This window comes from Myotis myotis, unplaced genomic scaffold (genome assembly GCF_014108235.1).
Source record: "Myotis myotis isolate mMyoMyo1 unplaced genomic scaffold, mMyoMyo1.p scaffold_m19_p_6, whole genome shotgun sequence".
Classification (NCBI taxonomy): Eukaryota; Metazoa; Chordata; class Mammalia; order Chiroptera; family Vespertilionidae; genus Myotis; species Myotis myotis.
In genome coordinates this window covers 8,449,737-8,467,055 of record NW_023416368.1, presented here as the reverse complement: position 1 = coordinate 8,467,055, position 17,319 = coordinate 8,449,737, and the positions used below count along the sequence as shown (strand labels likewise).

Below are 17,319 nucleotides of genomic sequence, written 5' to 3'. Positions count from 1 at the left end.
TAAGCCTCGGTTTTCTCATCTGTAAAATGGGAATAATAATTCCTACCTCAAAGTTGATTTTTTTGGGCAGGGGTGAGGTGGGTTGGGGAGGGGGGTGATTAAATGAGAAATGCCTTAAAAGCTGGTAGTAACTGAGAGCCTGGCACAAAATCAGAATTCAGTAGGTATCGTTTATTACTATTACCATTATTATCCTTAGCCTGGTACACTGTAAGACCTCAATTAACTGCATTTTTATAAACCCGACTAGTCAAGCCATTCTTTCATTCCATAATTATTTCTTGGATACTAGTGTATCCTAAACCTGATACTGGTTCCTGGGACAAATTCATAACAGGGGGGTGAAGACTCAGTCTCATCCCTCCCAGTGCTCAAGGCTCAAAGTTTGGGGGAGGGGATGGGGGAGGTAGAATGATCGGTAAATCATTACCCTGTAAAGCCATAAATGTTGTCAGAGGTGTGGGTATAAAATATCCCAGGGCACATTGAGGAGGAAATCAGCCCAGAAGAACCCCATTAAACTACTTGGTCTTACCAGGCCAGTGTGGCTCAGTGGTTGAGCATCGACCTATGAACCAGGCGGTCACAGTTTGATTCACAGCCGGGGCATGTGCCCGGGTTGCGGGCTTCATCCCCAGTGTGGACCATGCAATAAAAATAAAAATAAGAAAAGAAAAAAAAAAACCACATGGTCTAGAAACAGCTCCATCCAATTGCCACGTGTAGCTACTGAGCACTAAAACGTGCTCAGCGTGACTGAAGAACTGAATTTTCCACTTGATTGCATTGTAATTAATTGAAATTTTAAAACTGAAGCAATATAAAATATTTTTCTCTTTAACATGCTTTTATTGTTTTGGCAAGACCACATGTCCCTTGAACCAATGAAAATACGAACCAAATTTGGACAGGAGGTCATGGTTCAATTTCTGGGTGGAGTAAATACCCTTGTTTCAGGCTTGATCCCCAGTAGGGGACATACAGGAGGCAGCCAACCAATGATTCTCTCTCATCATTGATGTGTCTATCTCTCTATCCTTCTCCCTTCCTCTCTCTGAAACCACTAAAAGCATATTTTAAAGTAAAAATAGAAAAACACACTATTAAATTCATTTTTTATTTAATGTGATTAAAAGTTTTCAAGTCACATATGCTCATGTTATAGTTCTGTTGGACCGAACCTGAATGTAAATGACAGTCCGAGTTGAAAGGTATAGACCAGGGGTGGGCAACCCCTGGCACGCATGCCAAACATGGCACGCCAGTAACTTTTGCTGGCACGCAAACCCTCTCTTATAATCTTCCATTTACAATTTTTTTCTTAATATCGACTTTTTTATTTTTCAGATAAATTCAGTGTAGGTGCATCTTAGATAAATAAATAATTTTACATAACATGTATACATTAAAAATGTATTTTTCATCATCATATACTTTGTTTTTGTTGCTCGAATGAATTTTATTATTTCTTCAAGGTTCTTCACATTAAGAGATATCAAGTAGGCGTAACATATTCTCAAAAAAATTAGGGTTGGCACGCAGAAGAATTTTGAGTCAGAGATTTTGCTGGTATGGGCACGCACTCACAAAAAGGTTGCCCACCCCTGGTATAGACGTCCAGAGGAGAGATCCGCATCTGGTTAGCTTGGGCAGTTCTTTCTGACAGACTTGGAGCGGAGCCTATCTGAGGCCCCGCCTACTTTGGAGGATTTGGTCCTCACTATGGGAACTCGCGGAGTTGCCAGATTTAACAAATTTAAGAAAAAATAAATCTGGCAACCCTTGGCGTTAGGCACATTGCAGAAGTGCAGTGAGCCTCGTTCTCTTTGTTTGTAAAATCAGGACGATAAAATACCTGCCTCAGGAGTGTCTTATGTTACATTAACGATTAAATTAAATCAGAGAAGACCAGGAGGGGTATATTTATTTATCTATTTTAAATATTTTTTATTGATTTCAGAGAAGAATGGAGAGGGAGAGAGAGATAGAAACATCAATGATGACAGAGAATCATTGATCTGCTGCCTCCTGCATGCCCCCCACTGGGGATCAAGCCCACAACCCAGTCATGTGCCCTGGCGAGGAATCAAACCCTGACCTCCTGATTCAGAGGTCAACACTCAACCACTGAGCCCTGCCGGCCAGGCAGGAGTTGATATATTTATAAACTTCAGCCTAAAAGAGCTAAGTAATGTAAAGTTGGGGAACTCGACAAATGCGTTCATCTTTCTGGAGCTCTGAACACGCAGGTCTGAGGGAATGTGTATCCCAGGCTGGTGTTAGAGACACCGCCCCCCAACTGCAGGTGAATCGGGGTGCACCTGGATTTCGGTTTTCCACAGAATTATGTGGGGTTGGGGAGCATGAGCCAAAGGGAGGAGGGAGGTTAATTATGAACCATGTCCTATGTCTTTCTTCTGTCACTGAATGCTTCGTATAAGCCAAAAATGCCACAGCAGTTACAATGCTGTTACCTGTTGAGAGAAATGTGTACCTTTAGCAGGAAAGAAATGTGTGGGACTTGAGTTTTGCATAAAACCCCTGAAATTAGCTCTATTAAGTAAATGGTCACAAACTCAAAATAAGTCTAATTGTGTCATTTATCTCATTGCAGATGAAAATGTGGTTCTTTTTTTAATGGCTACAGGTGACCTGCACTTCAAAAAGAAAGTATCCTTCCCCCGACCCCCCAGCTTCTCTTTCTCTCAGTAAAAAGTTGTCCATGTTGATATTAGCATATCAGAGGACTAGGACTATGTATTTCTGGGAATTTCATTTCCCACTACATGATAAGGCCCTGAGAGATAGAACTAATTTTTTTTAACATGCGGTTCCTTTTCAGCAGAATCAAGTTTAAAGTGATTCAGGTTAGACCTGTGAAATCCACTTAACTAAAAACCATTTAAGAGAAAGATCAAGCTCCATTTGCTAATCCAAGATTTTTGATTTCTGAGTTTTAAAAAAATCCTTGAGCGAACCATGTCAAGAATTAAAAATTGAAAAGAACACCAGCAGCCTCCCCACGTGCCTAATTTGGCTCCGCTGAACAAATGATCAAATTGAGATGAGAATTATATACAGGATTTGCTCAACATCCTTATTTCTTCAACTCATTTCTCACTCCTGAAAAATTACCAAGTTCCCGTGCAGGAGGGAGCACGTCTCTATTGACCATGGTGCCGTTGGTCCAGGTAGAAATAGAAAAATGGAGATTTCAGATTCTAGTTGTGAATGAACTTCTGCAGAAGACATAATTTATCATAGAAACCCAATCTGATGAATTTGGGATCAGAAAGGATCAGAATGCCTCCTTTGTTGACTAATTTATTAACAGGTCATTTTTGCTCATGCCCTACCTTGCAAATGGTAATAATAAAAATTTTAAGTGGGTGAGAGAAGAAGCTTTCTCTGTGGTCCCTCATTTTCTCATTAATAAGGCGTCGCCTTGCTTGTAGGTTTCAGAATTCTCTGTCTTTCTTTAGGGAGGTGGAAGAGGACAATAGAGAGAAAACCACAGAGTCGAGAGACCAAGGTTCAATCCCACTCAGCCAGTCATTGGTAGTCAAGACCTTGGGCAAGGCATTTCACCTAAGGAGGGCTCAAGGTCATCTCTGTCCAGCAAAGGTCTGGACCCACATGACCTTTGAGCCCATCTTGACTGTGGTTCTGCCATTCTGATGCAATGCAAGAAGGAAGCCACGAAGCTTTCTCTGAGAGAGGGTTTATGCAAATGAGGAGGAATACATCCCCCGTCTTCACTAGTGTTAGTTGAGCTGACAGTTGTCCTGCTATAAGCTGGGAAGGTACAGTACACAGGCGTTAGGTGTCACACGGCTCAGGTTCAAATCCCACCTCTGTCATTTACCAGCTGCATGTTACTTCAGCTTTCTGAGCCTCAATTTCTCCGTCTGTCAAATGGGAAAATAATATACACATATCATAACATTGGTGCCTGGCACACACTAAGGACTCAGTAAAAGTTAGCCATGATGCCATTGTGGTAATGACACAATGACCCCTGACCCAGCAGGAAGTGAGACACATTTCTTCAGTGCCTCCTGTGTGTCTAATACGCCCAGACCCCTGCCTCCTGTATACACACACTCTATAAGATTGGTGTGACCACCCTTCTCCCCATCTATATATATAAAAGCCTAAGCAACCATTCGACTGTTCAACCATTTGACCATTCAACTGTTTGACCAGTAGCTATGATGCACAATGACCACCAGGGGGCAGATGCTCCAACCAGTAGGCTAGGCTGCTGCTGGGTCCCTGTCAGCCCTGAATCTGGTTCACCTGCACCCCAGGCCCAGAGAGAAGGGAGGAGGAAAGAGGGAGCCCAATTCCTGGTGGAGCCCAATTCCTGGGTTAGCTTGCTGCTGGGGCCCTTTCGGCCCCGAATCTAGTTCACCTGTGCCAGATTCCCTTTCAATGTGCACAAATCCGTGCACTGGGCCACTAGTAGAGATATAATTATAGAGCAAGACTATGTGGCTGGGAGCCTGTATTGGCTTCTCTAACCAGCTGTCTGCCCTGTCAGTTTGAGCCAATTTCCCAGCACCTCTCCACCTCCATTCTCTCATCTGTGAAATGGGAGGAATAACAGTACCTACCTCTATGTTTATTGGAATGGGGAAATAAGGGAATGCTTATAAAGTGCTGGGCACCATGCATGACACTGAGCCAGCACTTTGCAAAATGTTAGCTACTATGCAAGCTAAGGAATGTGGTGCTCCGGGAGGTAAATTGGTTTGCACAGGGTCCTCTGCTTCTACGTAGTCATATGGAGATTCAGACCCTCATGGGGATATATCTCGGGAACCCCAGGTGGGGAGCTGGCTCTTCCTTCTCCCCATCCCTGAGGCCTCCCTGCCTCTGCTGCAGGCCTCAGGTTGTCTAGCTGTGGGCTCCAGAGTTCAATCAGAAGGCTCCGTAGTTTATGGGGGGCTGCTGGGGACTCAGGAAGGGAAATGAATCCAGACCCACCTCTTGTTGACTGCAGCCTAGGGAAGGAAGAAATGTACCCCAGGAACAGAGTGTGGCCTGCTCCCTAGCTGCCACCTCCCTGACCCCCTCACCACTTCCCCGTGCGGAAGGCTGTTTTCCACCCGAGAGTTCTCCCTCTTTGTTCCAGCGCACATGGCACCTCTACCGATCGATGTGACATCTTATCCTCTCCACCGCTGGCCATGTCTGCTTCCTGGGGTCCCGGGGGCGCCTACCGCATGCAGCCTGCGTCGCCGTTCCTTTGTGGTTGGGGCTCTTGCAGACTAGCCCCCCTTTTTCCCAGGGCCGCTGGTTGTTTTCTGAAAGAAAGGCAGAGATTGTTCGGGTTGTCAGCCCTGAATGACAAGCTCCGGAGGGGGGTGGAGAAAAGCGCGCTTAGGTGTCTGTGTGCGGATCGCGGCGATGTGTTTTGCTATCACAAAAGCTCTTAAAATCTCAGACCATGATTTATTTGCTGAATAAAGCCTACCGATATTATCATTCTCTAAAGGTATTTTGATCACATGGGTCCTTTCTCGGAGAAAGAAAGGCTTTTATTTTATTTCTTTCCTGGGAAAAGCAGCAACGGCAACAGGGTGAATGATACCCTGTGGGGCAAATGGCTCCAAGCATGTGTTTGGTGCCCGAGAATGAGCTGGCTAAGGGGACAATGGGACACGGGACCATCATGGCCAGTCCTCCAGGGCGCAGTCCGAGAGACCCGGCACGGGGACAGAAAGTGGCTGTGAGCGCGCGTCTATCTTGCGTATTGATCCGCCTGGCGATGCTGAGAGCAGGGGCCCTTGTTAGAGGTCACCTGAGCTCACCAGACACCGCGCGCCCAGTGTCCGCAGTTCCCACCTGCAGCGCATCTGCGGGGATGGCAGGGGCAGGGATGGCCCCAGCCTGGGGCTCCTTACATCCTGAAGCTGCAAGGGGCCCCAGTTTTTTCTCTCCAAACACAGGGATTGATTAATGCCGTACCACTTCCCACTCGCTGTACAGTCCTGAGCCTGTCACAAGAATAGATTAATGCGCTGGTCCCTACATGTGGATTCTTCTTGTCTCCAGAGTACACTGCTCCCTGGTCCCAGGGCTGCCTCATGCAACTGTCACATCATCCTCGTGGCGCCCGGGAAGGAGGGACAGAAAGCCTCCATGCATTCGCAAGGGACTGGGACGTGGGTGACACAGACAACACCCCCACGATGACCGTTTCAGCACCATGGCTATAGGACAAGGGAGTGCAGGTAGAGGTGTGAAGGCAGGTACATTTCTGCAGAGCCCCTCTGTCACCCGGCGGTCCTGCCAGGATTCTGGCATCATCTCTGAGTCCTCCTTCCCCTGCTGTGTGATTCCTACACCACAAGCTTCACAGCCATTTTGGGAGATGCGAGCTGGATGTTGGACACAGGCACACGTCGGTGCCAGAGCGCTCTTGGGAGGTGGGTGTAGCACACCCCATTGCTAGCAAGGGCTCTGTGGGTGTAGCTTCCCCGCAGCACTTTGAAATTTCACTCCATTTAATGTATAATAATACAGTGGGAGGGAAATCAGGGACATCACGTCACCAAGGCAGTTTGAAAGGGATTTTTTTTAAACTCCTTTAAGACTTACAGCATTTCCAAGAACGTCATCCCTCCTGGCTTTCTTTGCGTCTTCTCCTTTGAACAGGTTTTGGCATTGGCAGCATCCCTAAGAAGGATGCTATTAATACATTGCAGCGGGCCCCTCCTCTCTGAGGAAGGAGCATCCCAAACGATGATATACACTAACCAGGGGAAAAGTCGCCAAACATAGTGCCCCTCGGCCTGATAGTGAATTATTCAAGTTGCCAAACGTGTCATTTCTATTGACAATGGCGATTCCTTTCAGTTAAACAGCAAACTGGGCTTATTGATAGAAGACTAGTGACTGCTTACCAAGGGAGGTGTCTGTCCCTGAGGGAGCCTTGACAGTATTCAGTAAGTGATGCTGTTACCACATGCCCTATCGGTGTTGACAGCAGGAGAGCGTGGGGTTGGTGGCTCTCACGCTGCAGTTACCAGAGTCTAAGTCTGAATCCCACATCTCCCATTTCCTTGGGCAAGTCCCTTAACCTCCCTAAGCCTCGATTTCCTTTTTAGAAAATGTAGATTTCATTACCGCCTCACTGGGCTGGAATGGAAATACTAAGTGAGCTTTCATCCTGTTTAGAATCCTCAGTGTCATCCCTCTTGACTCAGGTAGGAGCCACTCGCTCCATTCCAACCTCGAATGTTCTTCCCCAGTTGTCAGCATGAATTACTTTCTCACATCCCTCAGGTTTGGGCTGAGATGTCACCTATCACAGATGCCATCTTTGGCCAGTCCTCATTTAAACAAAAGAACTTTTAATTCCGTCCCTCCCACAACCTGATATTCCCTAACCCTATATTCTCTACTTTTCACTTAACTTGTTTTGTTTCTCTGTCTCCCACTAGCATGTAAACTTGTTAGCAGCTTTATTCTGGGTGCCTAGGACACACCTAACACACAGTAGGTGCTCAATAAATATTTGCTGGGTGACAAAAAAACAAATAAATGATGCAATTAACCTAATGAACCCAACACCTGGCACCTTGTCAAAATAAATGGTAATTGTCTCCATGTCATTGAGTAGGTTCATTTGCATGTGTTCATTTTCACGACTGTTGGCAGAAGTGCCACCGTTTGCAGGTGGCCCGTGCAAGTTGAGGGATGGCACTCCTGCACTTGAGCTCTGATTACTCCACGGTGGTTCTCTTCTCTAGGCAGTGGCACTTTTGGAATTGGCTGCATTTCCCAGGGGAGCCTGTCATTGTTGACTAAATTGGCTGACTCGGGAGCTGGGAGGCCCAGCCCTGACCTTTCCCATCATCCTACTTGGTCTCCGAGGGGGCTTTGGCATCCTCTCTGCGGCCCCTGTGCGTCTGACGACGCTGAGCCACTGGACTCCGCAGGCGTGGCTCCCCCTTCCCACTCCCTAAACCCTGCTTGGCTAAGCTTCCATTTTCAAGGGGAAAGCCCAGTCTCTTCCTCGGGTTATGTATGGACAAGCCTGATCTTTAAAGACACCCCAGCAGACACAGAGCACCCGGGGCCCCCATGTTTGCCCTCTGTGATAAGCAGGGGCAGAGCAGCTCTCTGGGAAGCATGGCTGGTGTATTGATTGGCTCCTTTGTCAGGTTGATCCTCTGCCAGCCAATGAACACGGGAGATCGTAAGTGCCACTCAGGGGCCCACGCGTACTAATTACTATTTCAGACACCCCTGTTCCAAGCTGCCACTCTCCAAGGCGTATAATCTCCGATCCTGTGGTTGCTGGGGGATTTTGTTACCTGTAACCATCTCTTCTCCCTTCCTTTTGCTTGGGTTTCTTCTGTCTTTTAGGGCCCATCTGGCACACACAAAAAATAAAAATAACAACAACAAAAAACAAAACAAAACAAAACAAAACAAACAACAACACACAAGCAACTTCAATAAGAAAATATCCCCTAACTCCAGGTAGGTCTGTGTCTCATTCTTGCTGCAGGCAGGGTCTGTGTGGGGTCTGTTTGTGGTCTGTCCATCCTGCCTTGGTTCGCTTTCAGCACTCGATGGAAGTCCTCTCCACTTAGCCAGACAGAGTCTGGCTGCCTCTTGTGTTTTTTGTGGCTGCCTTCCCAGCTGCCACCTGGATTACGCGAGCTTCCACTGGGAGCCTTTCCCTGTTCCATCCTTGCTGACCCACAGAGGCCCATTGTTCTGTCCGAGGGTCCCGCTGGAGCAGAGCCTGTCACATCGTGATAAATTGTGCATTTTGGCTGCCGGCGGGCGTGAGAAACGTTAGGGAGAGGGCCTCCCAAACTCATTTCACTTCTGACCCTCAGATGGTCCAAACAAGACCTTTTGGGGTGAGCTGCTGGGGCACCTGGGAGAGTGGGAGAGGGGACCACCCGCTGCATCCAGGATGTCTTGTTCTGTAGCATGCAGATTGATGAGGTCACTGTTCGCCCACAATCTTCAGGTGAAGAAGCAGTAACTCTGGCTCCTCTGAGGCCCCTTAGCTTTCTAAATCGGATTCTGAGAGTGGATCACAATTGGAAATATCATGACATCATGTTGAAAGAGCTATTTTGTTGTTGTTTATAAAACCAAATGTAGTGGCCTTCAATGTGCCCTAACTCTTCCTGGCTGGGTTTTGGAAAGGATCCTCACGCTATAAATAAACAACTTCAAGGAAGGCACAGCAACCTGGTACATGAAAATGGAATTTCTAACTTTCCCTAAAACCAAATGTGTCTGTCTAGATCAGTAGTTCTCAACCTTCCTAATGCCGTGACCCTTAATACAGTTCCTCATGTTGTGGTGACCCCCAACCATAAAATTACTTTTGTTGCTACTTCATAACTGTAATTTTGCTACTGTTATGAATCGTAATGTAAATATCTGATATGCAGGATATATTTTTTGTTACAAATTGAACATAATTAAAGCATAGTGATTAATCACAAAAACAATATGTTATTATATATGTGTTTTCTGATGGTCTTAGGTGACCCCTGTGAAAGGATCGTTCGATCCCCGAGGGGTCGCGACCCACAGGTTGAGAACCGCTGGTCTAAATAGTTCCAGGTGTGCTGCTATAACAAAGAACCCCACATACTCAGTGGCTTGCAACAGTAGCAGCTTATCACTTCACTCATTCTGTGTTCTCTCACCAGTCAGCCATGGCTCTGAGCCACATTACCGTCACTCAAGACCCAGGCTGATGTTGTGGAAGAGGAAAAGAGGTGGGCATGCCCTAACCGGTTTGGCTCCATGGATAGAGCATTGGCCTGCGGACTGAAAGGTCCCGGGTTCGATTCCGGTCAAGGGCATGTACTTTGGTTGCGGGCACATTCCCAGTGGGAGGTGTGCAGGAGGCAGCTGATCGATGTTTCTCTCTCATCGATGTTTCTAACTCTCTATCCCTCTCTCTTCCTCTCTGTAAAAAAATCAATAAAAATATATTTTTTTAAAAAAGAAAAGAGGTGGGCAAAGTACGTGCCACCTGGTCTCGGCCCACACCTGAGTTCAACAAGATGAGAAAATAGAACCCCCTTCAGGAAGGGGTGCTGAGTATAGAAAGTGGTCACTCACCAATCACAGTGAGATTGTCCTAAATTGCAAGAAAGAGACCGTGTTTGCTGAGATCCTATTGCAAACCAGAATTTGTCACCAGACCACTGTGACAACTGCCACTGTAACCCTCCTTGGATTCCAAAGTGCCCCTGTGATCAAACTTCACAGGCGCCCGTTTCCTGGCCAGTGAAAGGGGGATTGTGGTAGTTCGCCCCTCAAATGTTAGCCATGAGTCCTAAGATAATGTCCACAGGAAGTCTCCTCCGGTGCTGGCCACAGAAGGGCTTCAAGGACGGACCACCGGTATTAACATACTAATAATCAACATAGCTTCTCTTCGCAGACTCGTCCGTATCGCTGCCAGCACTATCTCATCCCATCCTTTCCACCTCTGTGTTAGGTTTATTTATAAGAACATGCCGACCTACAATCCAGCCCCTCCATCTTCCCCCATGGGCATCACCTGTTCTGATAAACACTGTGGAATGCCTTCCGCGTGTAGGGCACTTGGTGAGACCTGCCAGGGGACAGATGCTTAACCCCCACTGTCCCCAAGCAGCCATTATTCCACCTGTAAAGGGAAACCTTTACAAAGGGGGAAGCGGGAGTTTGACTGCTGGTTCTCAGCCCCAGCCCCAGAGCAGATCAGTAGCCGAGTAAGAAACACAGTTCTCATTAGTCAGGAGACTCATTCACTTCATAGCTCCCCTGGGTCTTTATCCTGAGGACACGCCAGCCCATCCCCACCGTTGTCTTACTCAAGAAAGAGAAAGAACTGATCGAGGAAAAAAAAAATGTGTAAACAAAAGCCTATTTCAGACCCTGCTGCCCTCCCCCCAAAAAGAAACAAGACCAGGTGGTTATACCCCTACTATAATTCTCACTTATTTACTTAACATTCAATGGAACAACAGGAAATATGCCCAAACTTGAGTCTCATTTTTGTGGCATTGCCTCTGCTGGGAGGACAGAGCTGATCTCGGCAGATTTCGCTTCTCCGTCTAACTTGCTGATCTTTTCTTTGCGCTTTTGGGAGTTGTCTGAGAAGTTACTTGCGTACTCTGACCCTAACCCTTCTCACCCCATCTATAGTTTTCTTGTTTTCAAAATACTTTAAAGAGAGAGAGGGATGCTATGGAACCCAAAATGTAAAGGGAGGACAGGTGTCTTTGAAAACAGCACAGTCCCCAGAATGCCCTGTTCCCGCACAGGCGGGTTGGGGTGCCCTTCGCTCGCTGTGCCCCCAGAGCGAGCATGGCAGTGTGTTCTGCGTGGGGTGGCAAGACAGAGTCCCGCCAGAGGGGAGCAGTTTGGACAAGAGTTTTCATACCAAGGGGGCCCTGGGGAGGTTGCCATCGTCGCCTGGTGGAGCCACCTCTTCCTTTTACAGCTGTGAAAAGCAACGCTTGGTTAGGCCTGAGCCCCCGTACACCTGCTACGCCTGTCTGTGTCTGTCTCAAAGCACAGAAACCCTCCACAGAACCACATCTCTGGGGCCGCCCTGAGCTGGCTCGAGGCAAGCCCTGATAGCCCAATCATTACATTTTTTAAACCATTTTAAAATAGCTAATTCTTCGGTGCCCTTCGCCTTGTAATTACAAATCGGAAGCTGTCATTACCTAGAGGCACCCATGATTCGTTCCCACTGCCTCGCCTCTGTGCCGTGAGAATATGTCATGACTCCAGGCAGTAGGATCTGGTCTCCTCAAGTAGCGACCTCCGTGTAACGGATACACTGCAGAGGAAAATTAGGTGTTACCTGGATGGAAAGTGTGAGTAAATGTCACTTATTGGTATTTATCGTCTCAGAGAGTTGCAGCAGAGGGCCTTGCACTTCAGAGTAATGTCTGAAACAGCATATGGTTCCTCGTGGGGACCGCGGGTGAGACAGAAGCCGCTATACGTATAGGGACACCTTGCCACCTTATCTACGGCCATCAATCTGTATTGTTGGAAGATAGGTTTTTAACCTTAATGGGAGGCAGCCCGACTTGAAGTGGTGGCAGGCCCGCGGAATTAATTGCTGTGTGAACAGTTTCCTAAGCATTGTTAATTGTGTTTCCTGCGGTTAATTGTTTCTCCCATCCCTGCATCATCCTTGTCACCAGCCCTTTCTCTCCTGCAGCGCTGGACTCATAGCAACAGCGTCAGCCTGTGTCCAGGTTGAAATGCCAGACAGACGTGGCGCGATTATTGTCTGAATGGGAAATGTGTAGGGAAATGAACTCCTTATTGATTTGCAAATGAAGCATTTCTGAGCCTAGCAGGGGCTTGGAAAGAACGCAGGTTGTTTAATCGGAGGCAGTCAAACAACGCCCCTAGAAGCCACAGAGATGGGGGCGGGGGGGGGGGGGGGGGGGAGAGTTGAGTTTGCTCATCTAACTGGGAAGTGGGGAGATGGGACAGACAGAGGGACGAGGAAGACCAGAGGAAGCTGGATTTGGAGGTTTGGGGTACACATTGAAGTAAAGCAGGACTTGTGCATGCATGCTTGTCTCCTGAGCAAAGAGAAGAGGCTGTGCCTGGGACCTGTCTCGTTCACGGTGGTCAAGTGTATGGGTTGTTGTTTTGTTTTGTTTTGCTTTGCTTTGGGCAGGTGGAGGGGAGAAGAGGAATTGTGAAGTTTTCAGAAAAGGGCCCCATGCCACCACCACACCCAGGCTTTTTCCGTGATGGGCTGTAAAGTATTCACTTACCATGAATAAGGTGGACAGGAACCATATTTTTAAAGTTTGGAATAGTTGGGGGTGGGCTGGTCCCATCTCAGTAGCCTTGTCCTGAAACTGACATTTTGAGGGACCTCCTGGTCAGAGCCCCTGGACCCCCAGTCTAACAGCACCTGCATCCAGAGTGTGGGAAAGCCGGGTATGACCAGCGGCGCCCTGCACAGCGGTTCCAAAGGGGCATCTCCCCTTTTCAGTGGTGCCACCTGGGAGGTCTGGGCTGTTTTGTCCTCCCTCCTCTGGCCTCCACGGGGACCTCTCCACCTGGGGCTGTGAACAGCAGCAGAGACCTAACACCCAGAGCTGTGCTTTCTGTATTAGCTGTTCCCTGGGCCTGGGGCAGGATACTTTTGAACTGCAGCTTCCTTAAAAGGCCAAGACTTGGAGAGGACACCTGGCCCTCCCCCTTGACATTTGCATTGCTGAATTATCTGTTCATATTCTCATGGCTTTGTCTCTCCCGCAGCAATGCATCTGCTCGGACTCAACTGGCAACTCCAGCCGGCAGATGGACACACCTTTAACAATGGGATCAGGACCGGCTTACCAGGAAACGATGATGTGGCAACGATGCCATCTGGAGGCAAAGGTGAGGTTACAGCTGCCGCTGGCCCTCTCGAGGTCACAGGAATGCTCAGAGCTCCCACCAGCTGGTTAATCCAAATCTGGGAAGATATGCAAAATGAGAGAAAGGGGGAAGAGAAGGAGGGGGAGGAGGGAGCATCGCCTTCCGCCTTCCGAGGTGCCCCTGTTCAGAGCTGTTTGCTGTTCCTGTCTGTTGGCTGTGTTTGGCTGCAGCCGCTGGAGCTGGCAGGGCGCCTGCTTGGAACAATGTGCATACCTGTGCTATCTGCAGCCACGGCAGCTCTGCAGCGCCTGGAAAGCATCCCGAGGCCTGGGCAGAGCGGCAGCCAGGCAGCAGCAGGAGAAAGTCCTTCCTGGTGGAGAAAGCCCAGCGGAGGGAGGGAGCCCTCTCCTGGGGAGAAAGGCGCCCCCCCCCCCCCCCGGGGAGGAAGCCCCAACAGGCACAGCCTGGCAGATAGACTCAGACTCGGAGCAGCTGGGCTTTAGGGGAGAATGAGGAGTTTCGACAATTGGGGAGCCAAGCCTCTCTACTATGAACAGTGAAGGGGACAATGGGAATGTTTACTGAAGCAATCAGGCAACGGTATTCTTGCAGGGAAAGAAAGGTACTAGCCAGGAGCTAAGAAGAAGAGGAAACAGCTCCATGGGCAGCCACGGACCTGTAGGACAGACTAAAACTATTATTCTTGCACCATCTTTTCTCTCTCTCTCTCTCTCTCTCTCTCTCTCTCTCTCTCTCTCTCTCTCTTTCTTTTGAGTTGTGTAGCCCTTTATTGGCAACTAAAGTAGAAGGAATGTGCTGTGCAACACAGGTAGAAATGGACTATAACGGGGGATTTGTTATATTCACTCAGATCGCTTACAAATGCACTTTATTCAAAAGCTTCCACCTTTAAAAAAGAAAAAAAGACTCCAGCAGCCAGTGGCATCATTCAGCTAGCTGAATCTGGAGGAAATCACAGACGGGAGGGTTTCTCCAGACACAGAAATTCTCACTCTGCCTCAGCACACATAGGCAGTGCACCCCCATGTTTCTTAAAATACCGCACAGGGACATTTCAAAGATGGGAATGGAACTAACGTTTATTGGGCTCCTATTGTGTGCCAGGCTTAGCATTGCGTACCTTCAGCAGTTCTAAAGGGAGGAGAGATTATCTCGGAGAAACTGAGGCCCAAGAGGTTTGAGAAACTTGCCCCACATCAAATAAGTAGACAGGTACAAACCTGGACTCGGATCTGTGCCCTGGTAATCTGTAGGCAAGCTTGCTGGAGTTTTCCTTAAATCAGCTGTTTTCCACAGAGAAGATTCCAGAATTCAGCCTCCCTTACAGGTGTGTGTTCGTCAGCATCCCAAGATGCTAACGTTGCTGGAATTTTTCTCCCTGGCGCTGTCCTAATGCTTAGAGTGTGACTTTTGGTCTTCTTATCCAGTCTTTAATAACTGCTCTACTCATCTATCCTAATCATAACCCTAAATTACCTTTAAGTAAGCATGAACAAGTTTTGTCCGAGGATGAAATTATATGCTTTCCATTATCAGGTAGCTAACACGGCACCTAAAGATGAAAAGTAGACTTGGCCTTGACTGATCATGCCCTCCCTTCACTGACCAGAAAGCTCCAAGCTACGTGTGTTGGCCTCAGATTCCATCTCTTCACCTCCAAGACTTGAGACCACCTGCAATTTTGGTTTCTTTAAGACTGGTTTTCATTTTTGCCCACCAGGGGACACTTAGCCAAGTCTGAAGACCTTTTTTTTTTTTAATCCTCACCAGAGGATATTTTTTTCATTGATTTTTAGAGAGAGGGAAAGACAGAGAGAAATATCAATGTGAGAGAAACACATCGATTGGTTGCCTCCTGCATGCACCGGGGCCAGGGAGGAGCCTGCAACTGAGGTACATACCCTTTACTGGAATTGAACCCAGGACCCTTCGGTCAGCAGTCCGACGCTATACCCATTGATCTAAACCGGCTAGGGCTGAAGACATTTTTTTGATAGTCACAGTTAGAGTAGGTGCAACTGGCATCCATTGGGTAGAGGCTGAGATGCCATTGGACATCCTACAATACACAAGACAGGCCCCTCCCATCCAAAATGGCAACCAGGATGCTCCTTGAGAAACCTGGCTTTGGGGGTCTCACTTGTATTTTACCCACGAGTGTCCTTGGATCTACCTTCACATTTGTGAAGAATGCAGAATACATATTCGAAAATGGATAAGCATAGTCTATCCTCAGGCACAGAAATGTCTATTAAATGTATATACATTCTGACATCATATACAAAGTCTTCGCTTACTGTCCTTCACAAAAGGGGACCCCTGGTAGGCATTGACTTCTGTGAGTTAAGATCAGCCATTCCGCCCATTTGTGATTAAGCCTGAACCTCCCCCACCAGCCCAGGCAGGCACCTCCCACAGAGAGTGAGTCCTACATGAGAGCGTGGGGTCTCTAAGTCACCAATGAGGAAACACTTTCCATGGAAAGACCAGAATTTTTCCCCTCAGATGCAATAGGCTTCTGAAGATGTTGTGTAATTCGTGTATCATCACCAGTTCAGCTGTTTCCAAATGAGTTATGAGACAGGTAAAAATGGTTGCCAAATCATTGTCCAATAAATTTTGTCAGTAGGACTCTTACGAAAAGGGGTGAGAATTTAAAATTGCTTCCAGTTGATATAAAACTCTGAGCACCTCATTTTTGAACACCAAAACAGTACTCTTCTGATGACTGAAGATATCAGATCCCTTCTTCAACTTGCTGTAAAGTTTGGTTTTATAAAACAATTAGATAGGCCCTAGCCAGTTTGGCTCCGTGGATAGAGCATCGGCCCGAGGACTGAAGGGTTTTGGGCATGGACCTCAGTTGCAGGCTCCATCCCAACCTGGTCGGGGTATGTGCGGGAGGCAACCAATCGATTTGTCTCCCTCACATTGATGTTTCTCTCTATATACCTCTTTCCCTCCCTTCCACTCTCTCTAAAAAATCAGTAGAAAAATATCCTCCAGTGTGGACTTAAAATATATGTTTTTTAAAAATGATAAAATAAAACAATTAGACAGGTTTTCCTTTTTTCACACATGGCTAGCTCTTTTAGAGAAAGTGACTTGAGGTTTGAATTTCTTTCCGCAGTGACCTCCCTCACTCCCACTCCCCAATTCTATACATTTAGCTCACCCGAATCAATGCCAACAGACTGCTTTTCCAGTGTTTCAAAGAGACAATCAGGAACTATTGGCAATAAGTTAATTAAATAACACCCCCTCCATTTTGGGTGGTGTACAACAATCCTTCCCTCTGCTAATGTTTTCACCAAAAACACCACACATGGCCAGGGAGGTTAATCTTATTAAGCAATTACTGGGTAAGGATCCAGCAGCAGCAAATTGAAATGTAAGCAAAACACGGACATGTGAGTCCCATCTACGATGGCACATCGATAGAGATTTCATTACCTGGTCTTTAGGAGTGTTTACATTTCTCAGATTTGGAAAGAAATCTAATAGACAGTGCAGCCTACACACTCTGATATGTTAGTGGAAACAAAGCACTTGATTAATTAGTTAGGAGAGTGTGTTCTTTGGCCTTTGTCTTCCCATTTCCGTTTGTTGTTGCTCGTGGCTTACTTTCACTCCATTCTCTCTTTCAATTAAACCTTCATGGGGTTGGTGGTTGGGTTTCAGATCAAGAAAAGGGAGCCCACGCACTGCCAGAATCACTCACCATCTCGTGTGTATTTCTATGTTAAGAGGAATGAACTCATACGTCTTCATTACACGAGCTTGGAGCACGTTTTCTATAGAGCTGGGATTAGAGAAGCCTTGAGAACAAAGATTCAATACAGTGTTCTGACCTGGTCAGATAGCATAAGGGAATCCAGTTTGATTGGCTGGGCCCAGGGGCAACGTGCACAA

At 47.3% G+C, this 17,319-nt stretch overlaps 1 protein-coding gene across 7 annotated transcripts in view; it reads left to right on the top strand.

Moving 5' to 3' along the window:
- Positions 1–17,319, top strand: part of TENM2 (teneurin transmembrane protein 2) — an 897,969-nt gene that overhangs the window by 693,242 nt on the left and 187,408 nt on the right. For all 7 annotated transcript variants that reach the window (XM_036312664.1, XM_036312661.1, XM_036312660.1 and 4 more), the window contains one exon: positions 13,285–13,407. In XM_036312664.1, the coding sequence (XP_036168557.1) occupies positions 13,285–13,407 (123 nt within the window). The remainder of the gene's footprint in view (positions 1–13,284; positions 13,408–17,319) is intronic.